The sequence below is a fragment of the Macaca mulatta genome, chromosome 11 (assembly GCF_049350105.2).
Source record: "Macaca mulatta isolate MMU2019108-1 chromosome 11, T2T-MMU8v2.0, whole genome shotgun sequence".
NCBI lineage: Eukaryota > Metazoa > Chordata > Mammalia > Primates > Cercopithecidae > Macaca > Macaca mulatta.
The window spans coordinates 103,578,197-103,595,155 of record NC_133416.1 but is presented as its reverse complement, the minus strand read 5'-3'; the positions used below and the strand labels follow the sequence as shown (position 1 = coordinate 103,595,155).

Genomic DNA, 16,959 nt, shown 5'->3' with positions numbered 1-16,959 from the left:
GGGTGCATATGTGTTTATAATTGTTACCTATCTTCTTGATGGATTGAACCTTTTAGCAATATATAATGTCCTTTGTCTCCTGTAACTTTTTTTTGATACTTTAGTCTATTTTATCTGACAAAAATAGGGCCGCCCCATATCACTTTTGGTTACTGTTTGTATGGAATATTTTTTCCATTCTTTTATTTTCAGCCTCTTCAAAGTAAAAATACAGTGTCTGTGTTTTTAAAGTGAGTCTCTTATAGATAGCATATTGACAAATCATTTTTTAAATCCATCCTGCCCATCTCTGCCCATTAATTGGAGACTTTACAACATTTACATTTAAAATAATTACTGATAAGGAAGGACTTCTGCCATTTAGCTGTTTTCTGTATGTCTTATGTGCTTTTTGTTCTTCAGTTCCTCCATACTGCCTTGTATTTAGTTTTTTTTTTTTTTTTTTGGTAATGTACCATTTTTATTTTCTTCTTCTTTCTTTGCCTATATAGTTTTAGTTATTTTCAATTCATATCATTTAAAAATATTTATCCCCAAATGTAATCCCTCCGAGTTTATTATTTATAATGTCAGTGATTTTATTTTTAAAATATTCTAATGTAGATTCTTACATTGATTCTTTTTGATTGACAAGTTCATCCATATCAGAATTTTAAGTGTTAACACAAGCCCTTAAGCAATGCTACTGAAGAATTTGCATACTTTTGTGTGCTCCAAACTTGAAATTTCCAAAGTTTTTAATGCATTACTTTAGACCCAAGAGAAAGGTACAACATTTTTCCCTCTTGTTCAGTGCAAATCTGAAACTATTTAGTGTTTTTTTGTTTTTGTTTTTGTTTGAGATGGAGTTGTACTCTGTCACCCAGGCTGGAGTACAGTGGTGCAGTCTCGGCTCATTGCAACCTCCGCCTCCCAGGTTCAAGCAATTCTTCTGCCTCAGCTTCCTGAATAGCTGGGGTTATAGGCACATGCCACCATACCTAGCTGATTTTTGTATTTTTAGTAGAGATGGGGTTTCACTATGTTGGCCAGGCTGGTCTTGAACTCCTGACCTCAGGTGGTCCACCCGCCTCGGCCTCCCAAAGTGCTAGGATTACAAATGGAGGCCCCATGCCTGGCCTGAAACTATTTTCTGATCTTAAATTCAGAGTCTGGGCTTAGATAGGCAGGAGTTGCCCTGAGCTGTCACCATTCCCAACTGAAGTTATTACAGTGAGTTTCCATAACTGACCCAGAAAACCACTGAAGTCACCAATTTTCTGTTAGACTGAAACAGAAAGAAGGTGACCAAGCCACTGATTATAAAGCTACTTTGATTAGAAGAGAATATAAAATTTCAATCTGTGATGATGGGGAGGATTTTTCATTGGTGGGGTTCCCCTAAGAGAAGTGAGAAAATTCCACTAATTGGAAAACCCATTTTTGAAAGACTACCATTTCAAAGACTGTAAACTAAACCTCTGTTGAGTAGAGTGGGTATGGGAGCTAGGTATGCAGGTGTGCATCTGTGAGAGGGGGACAGGGAGAGAATTACTGAGGCTGGAATAGGAATCCTGATGGCTGCTCTTGCTGCTCTCTTCCACCTTAACCCTGCCGCAGTAGTGATGCAGAGATACCTGGGCTGGACCATAAAGATGACCATGAAGATTTAGCTGGTGACCCTCAGGATGATAAGCAGCACCTTTCAGAGGGTAAGGGAAACTTAGCATCTGCCAACAGTCTTGTATGTTTACAAAAGGATGGGTCCACTGGGCTCTGATTGAGGTATGGAATTTTAGTAGATACAGATTTGGGACTTAGCAAGACTCCCTTGGGAGTCTTTCGAGTCTTTCCTAGAACAGTGCTGGTCGAAACAGTGCCACTCTCCAGCCGTTTCTCCAGCTATATTGACAATAGTTCCACATTCTAGCAGTCAAAATAGTCTTAAGGATCATCTTTATCTTGTTATTTTCTTCCTCATACATGTATGCAGCTGAGGTTGTCAAGTGATGAATGGGTGACGTGGTGCTGTTACAGGCTGTGTAGCTCATCTCTGGATGATGATCATGCACTATTATTCCAGAAACACTGAAAAAGGTTTTTTTTGAGGGCCCCATCCTGCCATCTTGCTCTTCCACAGAATCGTAGTTAATGACTGTGTCATTACTCCTCAGGGATCTAGAAGCCTTCCTCCTTCCTCCCTCCTCCCTTTTCAGTTTCAACTCTATTGGTATCTACATTACTATCTCATATCATGAACTATAGGCTTTGTTCTCTGTGAGGGTAAATCCAGCCATACTTCTCTTTTGAGTCCCTTACACCTCACCTCATTGTGAAACATCGTCTTTCCTCTGCTTGTTCATCTATGCCTCTTTTAGTTTTACTCATTCTCAATGTAATTTTTTCTTCCAGAAAGCTTTCTCTGCCCCACCTACCCTACCACAGACTGGGTTATGTGCTCTGCTGCCTAACTGCCTTCCTTCCCAATGGCATCCTTATACTTCACTCTGCAACAACACTTAATCACATGTCATTTCCTCTCACTAATCCACAAGCTCCATGAAGGAAAGGATTGTGTTTTGCTCACTTCTTTATCCCAGTACCTGATACATTTTAGGGGAACAGTAGTATTTGTTGATCGAATTAAGGCACACATGCATGATAAAATTCTGAGTAATTCTAAAAAATATTTTGTCAGTTACGTAATATTAACTTGGATTTGTCTCCTCTCTGAGTCAACCAAAGACGAATGTAGCTGTCAAAAATTGTTGATAGAAACTTTCTACCTAGCTGGCTAAAACATGCGAGTCTTTACTGACCTATAATCAAGCTGTTCTACACACACACACACGTAGGTACACAGGCACCACTGGGGAGTGGGTCTAGGAATAAAGTCAATACTAGAGAAATCTAGGTAGGGCCAGCTTCTCGATGACAGAAAATCTGCTTGCTCAACTCTCAGGAAACACTGATATAGCAAACATGTCTGAAAGGTTTATATGCACCAGGTACTGTTCTATGTGAAGATGTAAATTGCTAATTTACATTCGTTGGAAGTCCTATAGATCATGTGTGATGGCCTCTCAGTGAAAATGTTCAGTTTGAAATGTGGCCAATTCTGTGGCCTTGAGCCAGTTCCTTAATCACTCTAGGCTTCAATTACCTGATCTGTAAAATGGTATATAATAGTACTTCCCTCATAGGTTTATTAGGAAAACTGAATGAATATGTGTAACCTGCTTAGAACAGTGCCTGGCATGACAGCAACCTTACAAATGGTTGCTATCATTAACTGAAATTATGCCATCCAGCAATGAAATAAAAACGTTTTAGAGACCTGACTCACCTGAGAGAGGGTAACTAAACATAGTGTATTCTTCAGTGCCAGTCCTTTAGGCAGGGTCATATAATCCCAGGTAACATGAAGTGGTGGGGCAGATCCCTGTGGGTATTTAAGCATAAAAGGGCATTTTACAAAACTAATTTGGTTGAATTTTTTTTTTTTTTTTTTTTAAGAGATGTAGTTTCGCTCTTGTCACCCAGGCTGGAGTGCAGTGGCGCAATCTTGGCTCACTGCAACCTCCGCCTCCCAGATTCAAGCGATTATCCTGCCTCAGCCTCTCAAGTAGCTGGGATTACAGGAGCCTGCCACCACGCCCAACTAATTTTTGCATTTTTAGTAGAGATGGGGTTTCACCATGTTGGCCAGGCTGGTCTTGAACTCCTGACCTCAGGTGATCCACTCACCTTGGCCTCCCAACGTGCTGGGATTACAGGCATGAGCCACTGCGCCCAGCCAGTTGAATTCTTATGTATAAACAGAACCAAGCAAATCTATTACCTTTTTGAGAACAGGGATCAGGTTTCCATCCCCCATTTCTAAAATGGCACCTGGAACATAGTTGATTTTTAAATGTTTCTTCAGTAAGCAAATGATTTCCTACCACCACCTGTTATACCATATGCAACTATGAGTTATCTGTAGCCTTTTGACATACTAGTGATAATGAACGTGTTGTTCAGGGACTGCATTAATCCGGTGATTCTCCCTGCATCCCCTCCCCTCCCCTCACACCAGTCTCCCTATATCAAACCCAGAGTGGAGACTGCTTTGAAGCATCCGTGAAAACGAGCCAGGTCAGCCTGCAGTTGAGACCAAGAGAAATAACCTTTATCACCAAGCCTAGCAGTTTACATTCCCCTGAATCAACAAAAGGCTAAAAGAATAAATGGTAGATTTGATTTTTCCCTACCTTCTCACTTCCTCCTCCTCAATACAGAGCATTTGATAGAACTTATTTAAATCCGGGGTCTGCTTTTCGATAATTACATTTATTTCTTTAAATATGTGTATTTAAAGCACTTTTTTTTTTTTTTTTTGACGTGCTGTCTTCAAGGGTAGGTGACAAGACTCATTTTCCAACTTGTATCCATATGGAAAAGTGGTTTGGGTCACCCCAAGCAAATGGAAGTAAGCCAATCCAGTTACCTCTAAACATCTTTTATCACAAAGTTTTTATTGAACAAAAATAATATGACAGTAAAAATGATACATATATGAAAGTGAATGAAGATCTGCAGTCATAGAAAAGATGTGTACAAAGAGACCAACATTCAGGTTATATAGTTCTATAAAACTTTTCCCATAGCAGTTTAACACTGATTAAGCAGACATAAAAAGGAAAAGAAAGTCATTAATGTTCTTTGAAACCTATTTTCTGAGTAAAATACTTCTGCTAAAACGCACACACACACAGAATGAGGCAGAGCTATACGAGTTACTCTTCAGTTCCTCCAGTTTTCTATTTGTGTTACAGGAGTGTTTTCATCCATCAAAAAACTGTGGTATTTTTGCATTTGTAATAAATGGATCTAGAGCATACATTAATCCCAATTTCCGAAGGAAAAGAATCAGATCTATAGTCATTTAAGTATTTCCAATCAGCATTTACATAAACAAGTATACTAAAAATAGTATTTTAAGTTGAGATTTTTGCATATTAACTTCCTTTAGTTTGTCTATAAGAATCATGCATTTTGGATGTGTTCTCTTATCTGACAACACAATTTTAAATGCTTTGTCTTTATGTTTTGTTTGTTTTACTAATAACATAGTTTTGAACCAGTGATTACTTACAGCTAGGCATGGAGGAAACAGAATTGGACTGAGCACCAATCATTGTTCTACCTTCAGTAAGCTGTGCAGCCTTAGGCAACTCCCAGCTTCTTCTGTGCACCTGTCTTGAGCTGGAAACAGGTGGTGGGAAGCATTCTCAAAGGCTCCTTCTCAGTAAATATCAGTTCCCTGGACCAGCTCCTTTTATTGTGGTACAGAATTATTATCAGCCTATGGGGTGGGGTCGGGGGGACAGTAGTGTCTATTGGTGGATTTTGGAACCAGTGTCATTACAGTCAAGGAGGCATAATAGAGTGTTTGGATTTTCATCCTTTGATAAGGGCCCACATCCCCACATACAGAGATGCTCAATTCCAATTGAGAAACCTCAGAATTTCTAAGTATCAAAGCAATATTCTGGTTTTTTCCTGAAAATTCAAGAAATGTGTTTTCTCAAACCTCGTTTTTTAATCCTTTCTCATAATCCTGCGACTTAATGCCCAGTTTGGATCATTTAGTCACATTTCAAGTTAGTTTTTATCACTTATAGTTAAGGATTATAATTAATCTTGAATTTAAAGCTTGGTGCTTTTCAGTTTTCTTGGTATTAGAACTTTCCTTCATGTACAGGTGTGGTGGTACCTTTGGACTGGTGCCTGCTGATTTTCTGATGGAACAGAAAATAGGTCTGTATTATCACTACTCCAAATTACATTACACAAAAAAATTTACTGGAGTGTTCCAAGTTGTTATCAGTTCAGTTCCACGATGATGAGGTTCCTGTAGAATTTTTCATCTGTCAGATTTCCTTCATTCTCCCCATAACTTTAGTAATATATAAAGCAGTGTATCCTCTCTCAATTTCCACAAGCAAGGCCTTTAGTACCTCCAGTTCTCTATTTGTATTACAGCAAGTTTTTGATCCATCAGAAATTGTGAATACCTACCTATACTGATGAAGATACCTAGTGTTAAAAATTGTTTCTTTGTTGTTTGGGTTCATCACCAGTCTGTGAGCTGCTTCCAAAGCATTAGATTTTTAGTAGTTCCAGGGGAATCCCAATTTATACTGACACAGTAAATATATCAGATGGTCAGGATTCTCTATGGAAAACTGAGAAAACTAGGGCTAATTTTTTGAAATAAGAATATGCTAACCTAAGAGATATTCTCGGGCCTGGAATAGCATGAACTTGATGTAGCTTTTCCATCTCAGATTTTTGTCTGGGAGGCATCTAAAAGATACTGTAAACAGCTAAGGAGGCTAGCCTTTCAAAGTTCATTCTTTCGAAAATGCACTTTAGAACATTTTCTTTTATCAATGTTTATTGTCTAAATATGGCTTAGTTTATTATAAAAACATTACTTGGACATTTACTGAATTTCAGTTCAAAAGAGGTTCTAAGGCAATTCTTAATACAATTGAAAGTAAAAAAGAAAATGTGATGTGAATATGCTTTCATATTGCCCACTGGTGAAAAATAATGAAATTCTACTAGAGAGCTGTTTGATACTAATTTTCATCTTTCAAACATTTCCTCTTAATACTAAAAAATATATAAATCATTTACATTAAATGCAAAGGAAGGCACAGCTGGTTATAGTCTATATAAGCACACAGTTTAGCATACGCAGAACTAAAGAGAAAAAAAGCTTCACATCCTTATTAGTTATACTGAAAACCATTAAGAAAAGTTCTTCACTGTCAACAGTGTTCAACACTTAAGAGCTAAAAGGATATAAAAACAAAAACATTAAAATTCACTTAATGCAAAAGATTTTCATATATACTTGAATATATCAAAAACAGTTTTTAAAATGCTAACATAAATCTAGACTATCCATGTTATGAAAAGTGCAAACCAAATTAACAGAGTTTCACAATGTCCTTCTCATGACACAGGTAAACTAGCCCATGGGGACAAATTTGTTTCATCAGTTAATGAGTCCTTAATTGTCACCAGACATCATCAGGATTTCTGAGAGTTCGAAGAAAGCAGTACTGGAGAAGCAGCTCTGTCCAGACTGGGGATTGGCACTGGCATGTGGCCATTAAGCAGTGTGGGGAACTGTAGGGGACAAAAGATTTTTACAATAATTACTGCAAATCCATTGCAAAAAACTTAGGTTCTTTACATTCCCATATAGTCCATAGCAGTCCACTTCTCATCACCCCTGTGATAGAGATTAGTTGCCAGTGTTTTTTACAGAATAATTGGAAGATGACAATGAGATCAAGATTACATAGAGCAAACAAAGGATAAGGCCCACAAAATGTCCCTAATTATTCTATATGCACAGGCTACTAGGAAAAAATATATAATTTATATGTTGCTAAAGCATCTATTTTTTAAAAGTTCTAAGCTACTCAGGATGCTGATAATGCTACAAATATTAAAAGAATGTTTAATATTAAATATGAAAATAATGTTTTGAAAACCATAGACTCTTTATATGTGACTCAGTAATTTCTAATACTGTATTTTGAAATTTGCCATCAGTTTTTCAGGGTACTACAAAGATGATTCTTGCAGCTTTTATTCTTCTAAAGTAAGAAATGTATTTAATCTTAAAAGATTTTGAATAGATTATTTTGGAGCTAAGAAGGTATTCTTTCTAATTAAAATATCACACTTAGATCACTCATAAGTGACAAAGAGTAAAATTAATTTCTGTATTGTTAACTAAGATGATAAATAGTAGGATGATAGTATATGCTCTGATAATGAGTTTCAGGTCTGAAACAAATACTACTTGCAACTAGATTTGCATTGTTTAGGATGTGTCAAAAAGATCTCCTGAGCTGTCTTTTCTAGCTTATTTCCTATTTAGTCCAGGTAAGTTAAATATTAAACTTCAGTGCCAAATATCAAATTACGGAGCCTGGCACATGTTAGAAGTACAACAAATACTTTAAGTAAATATGTTTTTGCAGTTTTCAAACTATTTCAGTAACTTGTGTCAAGGGCTTGTCATTTCATTTGATATCTAGGAGCTGTAACATAAGTTTTGTTGTCCCCATTTTACAGATGAGAAAACAGATTTCAAATAAGTTCTGTTGGCTAAAGGTTACACAGCTAATAAGCAACACAGTCAAGTTTTAAACAAATCTTTCAGTACTAACATTGCATAACTTTTTATTTTGGTAGGAGTTGGGGGTATCTTTAATTACTGTTTTAATTTCTTTAATGGTTATTGGCATATTCAAGGTTTTTCTTTCTTTTCTGGAACTTTGGAATTTTAATTTTTTCTAGAATTTTATCCACTTCAACTGTATTATCAAATCTATGCACATACAGTTTATACTCTTGTTTAAAAAGGTCTGTGCTACTAACCACTCTACTGAGTTAGAGTGAACAATGGAAGATGAGCAGATTTTAAATTTTCATGCTTTTATTTATTTTACTTTATTTAGAAATAGGGTCTGGCTCTGTCGCCCAGGCTGGAGCGTAGTGACACAATATTGGCTCACTGCAACCTCCACCAGCCATCCTCCCACTTTAGCCTCCCAAGTAGCTGGGACTATAGGTGGACGCCACCATGCCCAGCTATTTTTGTATTTTTGGTAAAGATGAGGTTTCACCGTGTTGCCCAAGCTGGTCTCGAACTCCTGAGCTCAAGCAACTGGCCTGCCTTGGCCTCCCAAAGTACTAGGATTGCAGATGTGAGCCAGTGTGCCTGGCCTGCAGTTTCATTCTTTTCGTTTATTTGCATCTTCTCTCTCTTTGGTCTACCTTATTGGTGTTTTCAAGAGAATCAGTTTTGGTATTGTTCATCTGTTTTGCAAACTAAATTGCTGATTTCTGCCCTTATTATTTTTGTATACTTAATGGACATAGTTTCTCTTGATTAGCCTGGCTTTTCTGACATATTTTTTAGTCATCTTTATTAGGCTCTTCTCCTATGACACTCCCCTGTTTTAAACTGCAACATTTCCCAAACTTTTGTCCCCAGCCACCTTTTCTCCAGTACCATGCTTGGACTTGACAACAGTTTCCATTTTAGACATCTCCAACCAATGCCTCTTTCCCACAAAACCTGCTCTTCTTCCATTGCTCACTCTAAGTCAGTGAGAATGGTGGCTGGGACCACAAACTTAAAGAGTCAGGGCTCCACCACTTACTAGTGTGTTATCTTGAATAAACTAGCCAATATCCCTGTGCCTTAGTCTTATCTTTAAAACAGAATTACTGGCAGTATTAAATGAGAAGCCCCCAAAAGTGCTAAGAACAATGTCTTGCACACAGTAAGTCATCAATCATCAACAAATGGTAACTATGGTTATTTTTTTTTTCCAGACAGGCTCACTGTCGCCCCGGTTTGAGTGCAGTGGTGTGCTCTTGGCTCACTGCAGCCTCAATCTCCAGGGCTCAAACAGTGCTGCCACCTCAGCCTCCCTAGTGGCTGGGACCACAGGCACACACGCCAGCACACATGTCCCAAGTTTTGTACTTTTTTTTGTAGAGACAGGGTCTTGCTGTGTTACCCCTGGTGGTCTTGAACTCTTGGGCTCAAGTGATCCACCCATGTCACCCTCCCAAAGTGCTGGGATTACAGGCGTGAACCACCATGCCCGGCCTTAACTATTGTTATTTAATAGCATTTCCAGTATGTTAATCACTTAGTAATCTTTGCCTCTTCTTAATTTTCACTACCTACTTACTACTCAGACCCATCTCAAAGTCTGCCTCTCTTGAGCTCACCTCTAAAATGTCTTCTAATTATATCCTGTGTCCAATGTTCTAATCTCAAAGAGTGATTCTCCCTTCAATATTTGTAGTATCATTTCCTCTGGCCAGGTATGGTCGTTCACACCTGTAATCCTAGCCCTTCGGGAAGCTATGGCAGGAGGATTGCTTGAGCTCCGGAGTTCAAAACTAGCCTGAGCAATATAGCGAGACCTCGTTTCTACAAAAAAATCTTAAAAATTAGCCGGGCTTGCTGGTATATGCCTGTAGTCCCAGCTACTTGAGAGGCTGAGGTGAGAGGATTGCTTGAGCCCAGGAGGCAGAGGTTGCAGTAGGCCAAGATTGTGCCACTGCACTCCACCTTGGGCAACACAGCAAGCTCGTCTCAAAAAATAAAAATAACAATTTCCTCTTATCTTACTGTTCCTTCCACTTTCTCTTCAGTTCTTCCTCCACACTAGTATCAGTGATTGTTCTCTAAAACGGAGATCTCATCCTCCTACCTCCAGCTTAAAAAGCCTAAACAGTTAACAGATAAAGGGAGAAACTCCTAAGCCTATAATCAAGGCCCACAGCTGCGTTTCCGACCTTATCTCCTCTCACCTGGTCCCTTCCTAAACAGACTTTCATGTCCCAGTCATTCGGCTCTATTCATCTAAATGTACTCGATCGAAATCCTGTCCCTTCCTCCCAGCTCAGGCGCCACTGCTTGCTTGGAACCTGTCCAGTCTCCAGCTGGAAAGAGCGTGTCTGCCCCTTACTTTCTGCAGCACTTTGTTTACTCATCCATTATTCACATATTCTATGTCCCTACAGTCCTTGTCGCAGAGCATTGCAAATATTTGCTGGGTTAGATTTGAACTAAAAATTACAGCACACATTCTTAATTGAAAACTTAATTAGCTCTACCTTGTTTCAAGACATACCTATTCCTACTAGGCATATTCCACATTGGAACAAAATCTATTTCAAAAGTCACGGAACAGACATCCTTAGACAAGAAAATACTAAACTGTCCAAGAAAAACCGAGTTCACTTTATAAATCAAGGTTCTTTGTTTACATTTAGCACAATGTCTTTGGTGCCTCTCTCCTTACCTAAACATTTCTCAATTATAAAGCATACCTCTGCCAGAAAGGCATCTTCTCTCTCCTTCCTTGGAATTCTTTAATATCTGCTATAACCTGCTACAGTAATCATATTAGGGGCCCTTCTGTACAAAAATGCTTCAGCTCTTCAACTATTACCCTGAGGATTCTGATCAACCTTTCCAATCATGATAATAGGAAACTGGCCAGCGTCACTTAAAATGTATAAGCCAAGTGTATTTTTTGTCTTCCTTCATTACATCTATAGCATACATGAAAGAGGTTTGTTGTTATTTTGAAATAAAATTATTTTCATCAGTTTAAAAGGGATGTTGGCCAGTGTGGTGGTACGCCTATAGTCCCAGCTACTCCAGAGGCTGAAGTGGAGTTGAACCCAGGAGTTCAAGACCAGCCTGGACAACATATTGAGACCCCATCTCTAAACTTTAAAAAAAAGGTTCTTAAAAAAATAAGACACCGCTGATAGTAATCTGAATTCTGAGTATATATCAATGATCAATTATATTGTCTAGTTTTAAAAATCAGAAAGTATTATTTCTCTACCAAATTTTGTTGTTTACCATTCTTGAAATTGCTATTTTCTACTTTTGCCACACTCAATCGCTCTTTTCACAGGAAGAGTTATAATATTTTAAAAGGCAAAAAGTTGTTTTTCCTTAGTCTCATGGATCCAGCCACAAACAGAAAGCCCAAGGTCATACAACCTGTCAGCCATCCGGAATACCAGTTTGTCTTTCATTTTTTTTAGGGTTGTATTCTGAATGGCTTCAGAAAAGAGAACAGGTCCACCTGGTGAAATTAAAACTTTAAGCAGGTAGCCTTTAAATGCAGTAATTTCTGATGCAGAATTCTAAATATAAACTAGGAACCTCTGGTCTGCAGTGCTTCTCAAATTGGTTTCTGGACTGCGTAGTATCACTAGGAACATGAAAAAAAATGTTTTTGGGCCAGACACGGTGGCTTACGCCTGTAATCCCAGCAATTTGGGAGACCAAGGCAAGCGGATCAACTTGAAGTCAGGAGTTTGGGACCAGCCTGGCCAACATGGCAAAACCCCATCTCTATCAAAAATACAAAACTTAACAGGGTGTGGTGGTGCATGCCTGTAGTCCTAGCTACTTGGGATGCTGAAGCAGGAGAATCACTTGAAGCCAGGAGGTGGAAATTGCAGTAAGCAGAGATCACACCACTGCACTCCAGCCTGGGCAACAGAGAGACTGTGTCTCAAAAAAAAGTTTTTATCAGGCCCTATCCCAGACCTACTGAATCAGAAACTCTGGGAGTGGGGCCCTGCAATCTTTATTTTAACTCACCCTCTAGGAGAGTTGAGTGCTAACTTTGAGAACCATTTGTCTACAGTAGTTACTGAGGACTGAAGAAATGAGGGTGTGCACGTATCCCAACTCCCAGAGATTGATAACGTGTCGAATCACTGTAGACATGAACCATCATTTACTGTTGGGAGAGTTGGGCTGGAAAAGGTATCTAAGACAAGGGATCCCAAAGAACCCCCAGCCAATAGTGCTCCATTGCTTTCCTAGGGGGTTGCCAAGGCCTGCACCAATCAGGTGGCAGAATTCCCAGTAAGGAGAGAAATGAGAGGCCACTTATTATTCACAAATACCTACTGAACTCTACAGAAGCTCTGTGTTAGATTCTAGGATTATAGTATAACAATCCCTACTGCCATGGAGTTTACTGTAACCAAACAATTTCTTTTTATTCTATTAATTTTAGAATTCTGCTGCTCTAATCTTAAGACTTTCAGGAAATGAGGTGTTTTTATCTCCCCACCAAAAGATTAGTATTCCTAATTTTAAACTTTCCTAATACAACATTTGCTCATTGCTTTTTGCTTAGTATTTCTAGTTTCTCTTTTCCTACCCGAGCTGAAACTGCTAAAAATCAACATGACTATAGCTCAATTTCTTGTGACGGGAATAAGGGCTGGGAAAGAGACAGAAACCCAATTACTCCAAGCATATGGTCACTTCATGACACCCTACCCCAACCCCACTAGGAAACCAAAGAAGCAAGATGGCAATCAAAACCTCTTTAGTTCCACCCTTATAAAGAGACCCTAAATCCCAGTATGTACAGCTCCTGGCACAGAGGAGGTACTCAGCAAACATTTAACCTTGACAAGCAAAATGACCAGCTCAGATGATCGTGAAGACTTGCACTTACCTTTCTCAGACTTCTCTTTGTGAATTCATTTAGACAGTAATTACTGAGCCTCACTTGTACACCAAGCCATGTGCCAGATGCTGGGGACACCACAGTGAACAGGATTCCTTTCTGGTCTCGAGGGCCCATAGTTTAGTGGGAAAGATTGCCAGATCAACGGGCAATCATAATACAAAGTGCCACGTGCTAGATGCAATGGTACCCAAAGAGCTGCAACTAACTCAGGGTAAGCCACACTGTGGGGCATAGGATACAGACAAGGATGATGAGAAAAGCTAGAATTAGGGAAAGAGGGAGTTTGCACTGGGTCCACCTTTTCTTCAATCCTGTCCCTAGGATCCTTTCCACCTATACTCAACATATTCAAACAGTAACACCTTAGTCAGTGAATAATGATCTGTGGGTCTCAAGGAGGAAATACTGACTTCTCCATGATAGCAAGTGACGGTCCTGCAAGATTCTAGTGTGTGAATGAATAATGAAGGTGCTGCCTAGTATGGAGAGTTCCGTAAGATAAAGCAGCTAAGTCTTCATTATTTTTTAACCAAATACCCTGGATTCTCCTTTTTCATTACAGAACAAGGAGCTTAATGATGATTCATAAAATGATGCAAGCAATTTTTCTATCCCAGGATGGGGAAATTGTTCACTATTTTTATTTTCACTTTATGTCAAATGAGCTGCTACATTAACTAGGAGGATTAGTATTTTAAAATCTTGTGTGGACTTTTATAAATAATTTTTATTTTCATTTTATTTTAAATAGAGATGGGGTCTCACTGTGTTGCCCAGGCTGGTCTCAAACAATCCTCCCACCCTCAGCCTCCCAAAGTGCTGGGATTACAGGTGTGAGCCATCACGCTGGCCTAAAGAATGATTTTTAAAGTTTTGCCTTTTCCTTAATAAATTTCCTGTTTTCATAAACAAATGAAAATATGCAAAACACTTCAAGAACTTAATTGTTCCACGTATGGGCGTCTGGCATGAGTATGCCATTTCTGCCTCAATGAAAGTGTCTGCCTCTGAAGGGCGTGCAACCCCATTAACATGAACCCCCTTTGGACATTTAACATTTTAACCCAACACTGGGCAAAACTCACCGTTACCTCTGCAGGATTTAGAGAAAAAACCATCCCTCAGAAGTGTAATGTTTAAAAGTTCATTTCCAAACGCTCACCTGGAACAGCGTGCTTGGCCCTTGCAGCCTGGCAGGACTCAGTGGAGCAACTGGACTAAGGCTGCTCCAGAAATGTATGCTGGAGAGCAGCGGACTCGGAGTCAGAAGCAATCCATTTGGTGTCTGGGAAATAAAGCAAACAGACTTCTTCATATAGGTTCACCTGACTCAGGCCGTGACCAACAGAGCAGCAGAGAGAGGTTAGGTAGGCTAGGCATGGACCAGGAAATGACCTTACCATCTCAACTGGCAACGTTATTTCTGTGGGGCTGTGAACAGTTTAATTTTAATGTTTTTTCTTTTTGAGACAGTCTCGCTCTGTTGCCCAGGCTGGAGTGCAATGGCGCGATCTTGGTTCACTATAACCTCCACTTCCTGGGTTTGAGCAACTCTCCTGCCTCAGCCTCCAGAGCAGCTGGGATGACAGGCATCCACCACCACACCGACTAATTTTTGTATTTTTAGTAGAGAAGAGGTTTCATTATGTTGGCCAGGCTGGTCTCAAACTCCAAATAATCCGCCCACCTCGGCCTCCAAAAGTGCTGGGATTACAAGCATAAACCACCAGGCCAGCTGGCTAATTTTCTTCAATGCTAATTTTATTAACACTTTCATAAAGGAAAAAGGTATTGACACGTTACCTTCCCTAAACATTCTGGTGGAAAATTCAAGTTTGTATCAACTTTCATCCGAATGGTTTGTTCAACTTGTTCCCCTTCCCAGATTAAACAAGAATTAGTATACAAACAAAATGGGATCCAATAAAGGGGCTTTAGTTCTTCTTATCTATACTTTCCTGTTTTTCTACAGTGGACATCTATTACTTGGGTTACAAACACACGGTTTTAAATGGTCTCCATATCCACAGCTGTTAAGGATTTGGGATTTGCTGTTAAAATACCCTGTAGTAGCCTCTTTAGAAGCTCTGAGCCAGGTTTTCCAGATTCCATCTGGATGTGGGGTCAATGAGAATTCATTGCCCTGGCAATGGTTTGGGTGGGGGCAGGGAGGGCCCTTTCTTGTCAGATTGGGTGTAAAGCCAAAACCCTGGGTTTCCCAGGAGAGTTCCAAGGACTGCATTTGCTTGCACACATGCAGCAGGAGTCCTCGCCTGCAAGCCAGCTGGAGGGCAGAAGAAACACCCGCCCAGCTGCTAAGTCTGCACGGCTTTTATTCTCAGTGGAGACGAGCTCCCCGGCCCAGGGTGGTTTTGTACCTTTGGAGACTAGAAGGAGTCCCTCAGTGGTTTTGTGATGTCAATAAGGTGCTTTGTGTCAGAAGAACCACAGCAAAGGTGCCAGCCTTTCAGATTGCACCATGCTGGATGCTAAAGTGTTATTTTTTCCTAGAATTGGCCTCCGTAGCGTCATTAATTACCAACAGCATTTGGCTTAAACCTAAATTGAAAGGTCTGCTCTGTTCAGCAGAATGGAGACAAACATCCAAAGTTCCTCAAACTGTGAAGCTGCTGAAATGTAAACACATTTATACCAAATTATTTGAGTCGTTGGTTCCATGGCATTTCCTACATACTCAATGACCTATGAGGTTACTAGAATAAATACATGTTTTGAATAAGCTTCCCATTTGTTCTAGTCCAAGGCAATTTCACAAGCATGCCAGGCCATCTGGCCTAACAGTTAAAACTTAATGGCTCAGCATGGGCTCTGCCAGGGTTCCAATCTCAGAATCACTACTTCCCAACCAGGTAACCTCAGGCAAGCCACCTAACCTCTGTCTGTCTCAGTTTCCTCATCTGTAAAATGGGGAGAATAAAAATGCCCACGTTACAGGGTTGTTGGGAAGATTAAATAAGCTGATCTACTGCAAGCTCTTGTAAGATACGTGCCTGGTATACAGAAATGCTCAACAAGGGCCAGAGGCGGTTAGCTGGCTAGGTACGCTAGGTACTTCATACATGTTTTTGAACGAATAAATGGATTGGTAATTAACTGAAAGCATACATGACATACTTACTAAATGTCTTTCATCTATGTGAGGGAGAAATTCTCAACTGTATACAGAGAAGAACTTAATCCTCTGAAACAGACAAACTGAACTGAGTCAGCCTGGACTTGGAGGCTACTCTCAGTTGTGTTAGGCTCAAGGCCACAAGCTCAGGTGTTCTGGAAACTAATATCTGCATGTTACTCTGGAGCAAGGTTCCAACCACAGTATGTCACATTAACATGTAGTAACCAGTGTGTGTTCAAGGCCTCCTAGTTTATCCATCAATGAAGGCTCTCAAAGCTCTAAAGAGACAATCTTCTAAACCACAAAACACAGCTATCCTTCTCTCCTCCATGGCCATCATATACCCATCCTTTTTAATCCTCTGAGCAATGTACAAGGTCTAGAATTTCTATTTCTCTAGTCTAAAATGTATACCCATGTCTGGATTTGAGATGTTTGCACATTTGTTTCTAAGGAATACATGATGTACTCAGACTACAGTAGCCTTCTGTTTCTCATCTTTAATATGTCTGAAATGTCTTCTATAATATATGCAAATAAACACTGTAAAATGACTTCATTCCTTCCTCTTCCTTCTATCCCTGAAGTTCTCCCTGAAAATCCTGTGACCTTAAAGAACCATGTGGTTTCTTTGTTAAGGAAAGTTCCTACAACGTGTGCCCTGGGTTATCTCCGGGACAGTGTGAGGCTTCACAGCCTCTCTCCATACACTCCAGGAGTCAGGCAGAG

General features: G+C 39.6%; 1 protein-coding gene across 3 annotated transcripts in view; it reads right to left on the bottom strand.

The window, feature by feature from the left end:
* Positions 1-4,479: 4,479 nt before the first annotated feature.
* The window catches only part of ELK3 (ETS transcription factor ELK3), a 79,533-nt gene continuing 67,053 nt past the window's right edge, over positions 4,480-16,959 (bottom strand). For 2 of the 3 annotated variants that reach the window (XM_015152478.3, XM_028828962.2), the window contains exons 4-5: positions 14,257-14,379; positions 4,480-7,164 (exon numbers count right to left, since the gene is read on the bottom strand). In XM_015152478.3, the coding sequence (XP_015007964.1) occupies positions 7,066-7,164; positions 14,257-14,379 (222 nt within the window). In that variant the 3' untranslated portion in view covers positions 4,480-7,065. 3 annotated transcript variants of the gene reach the window in all.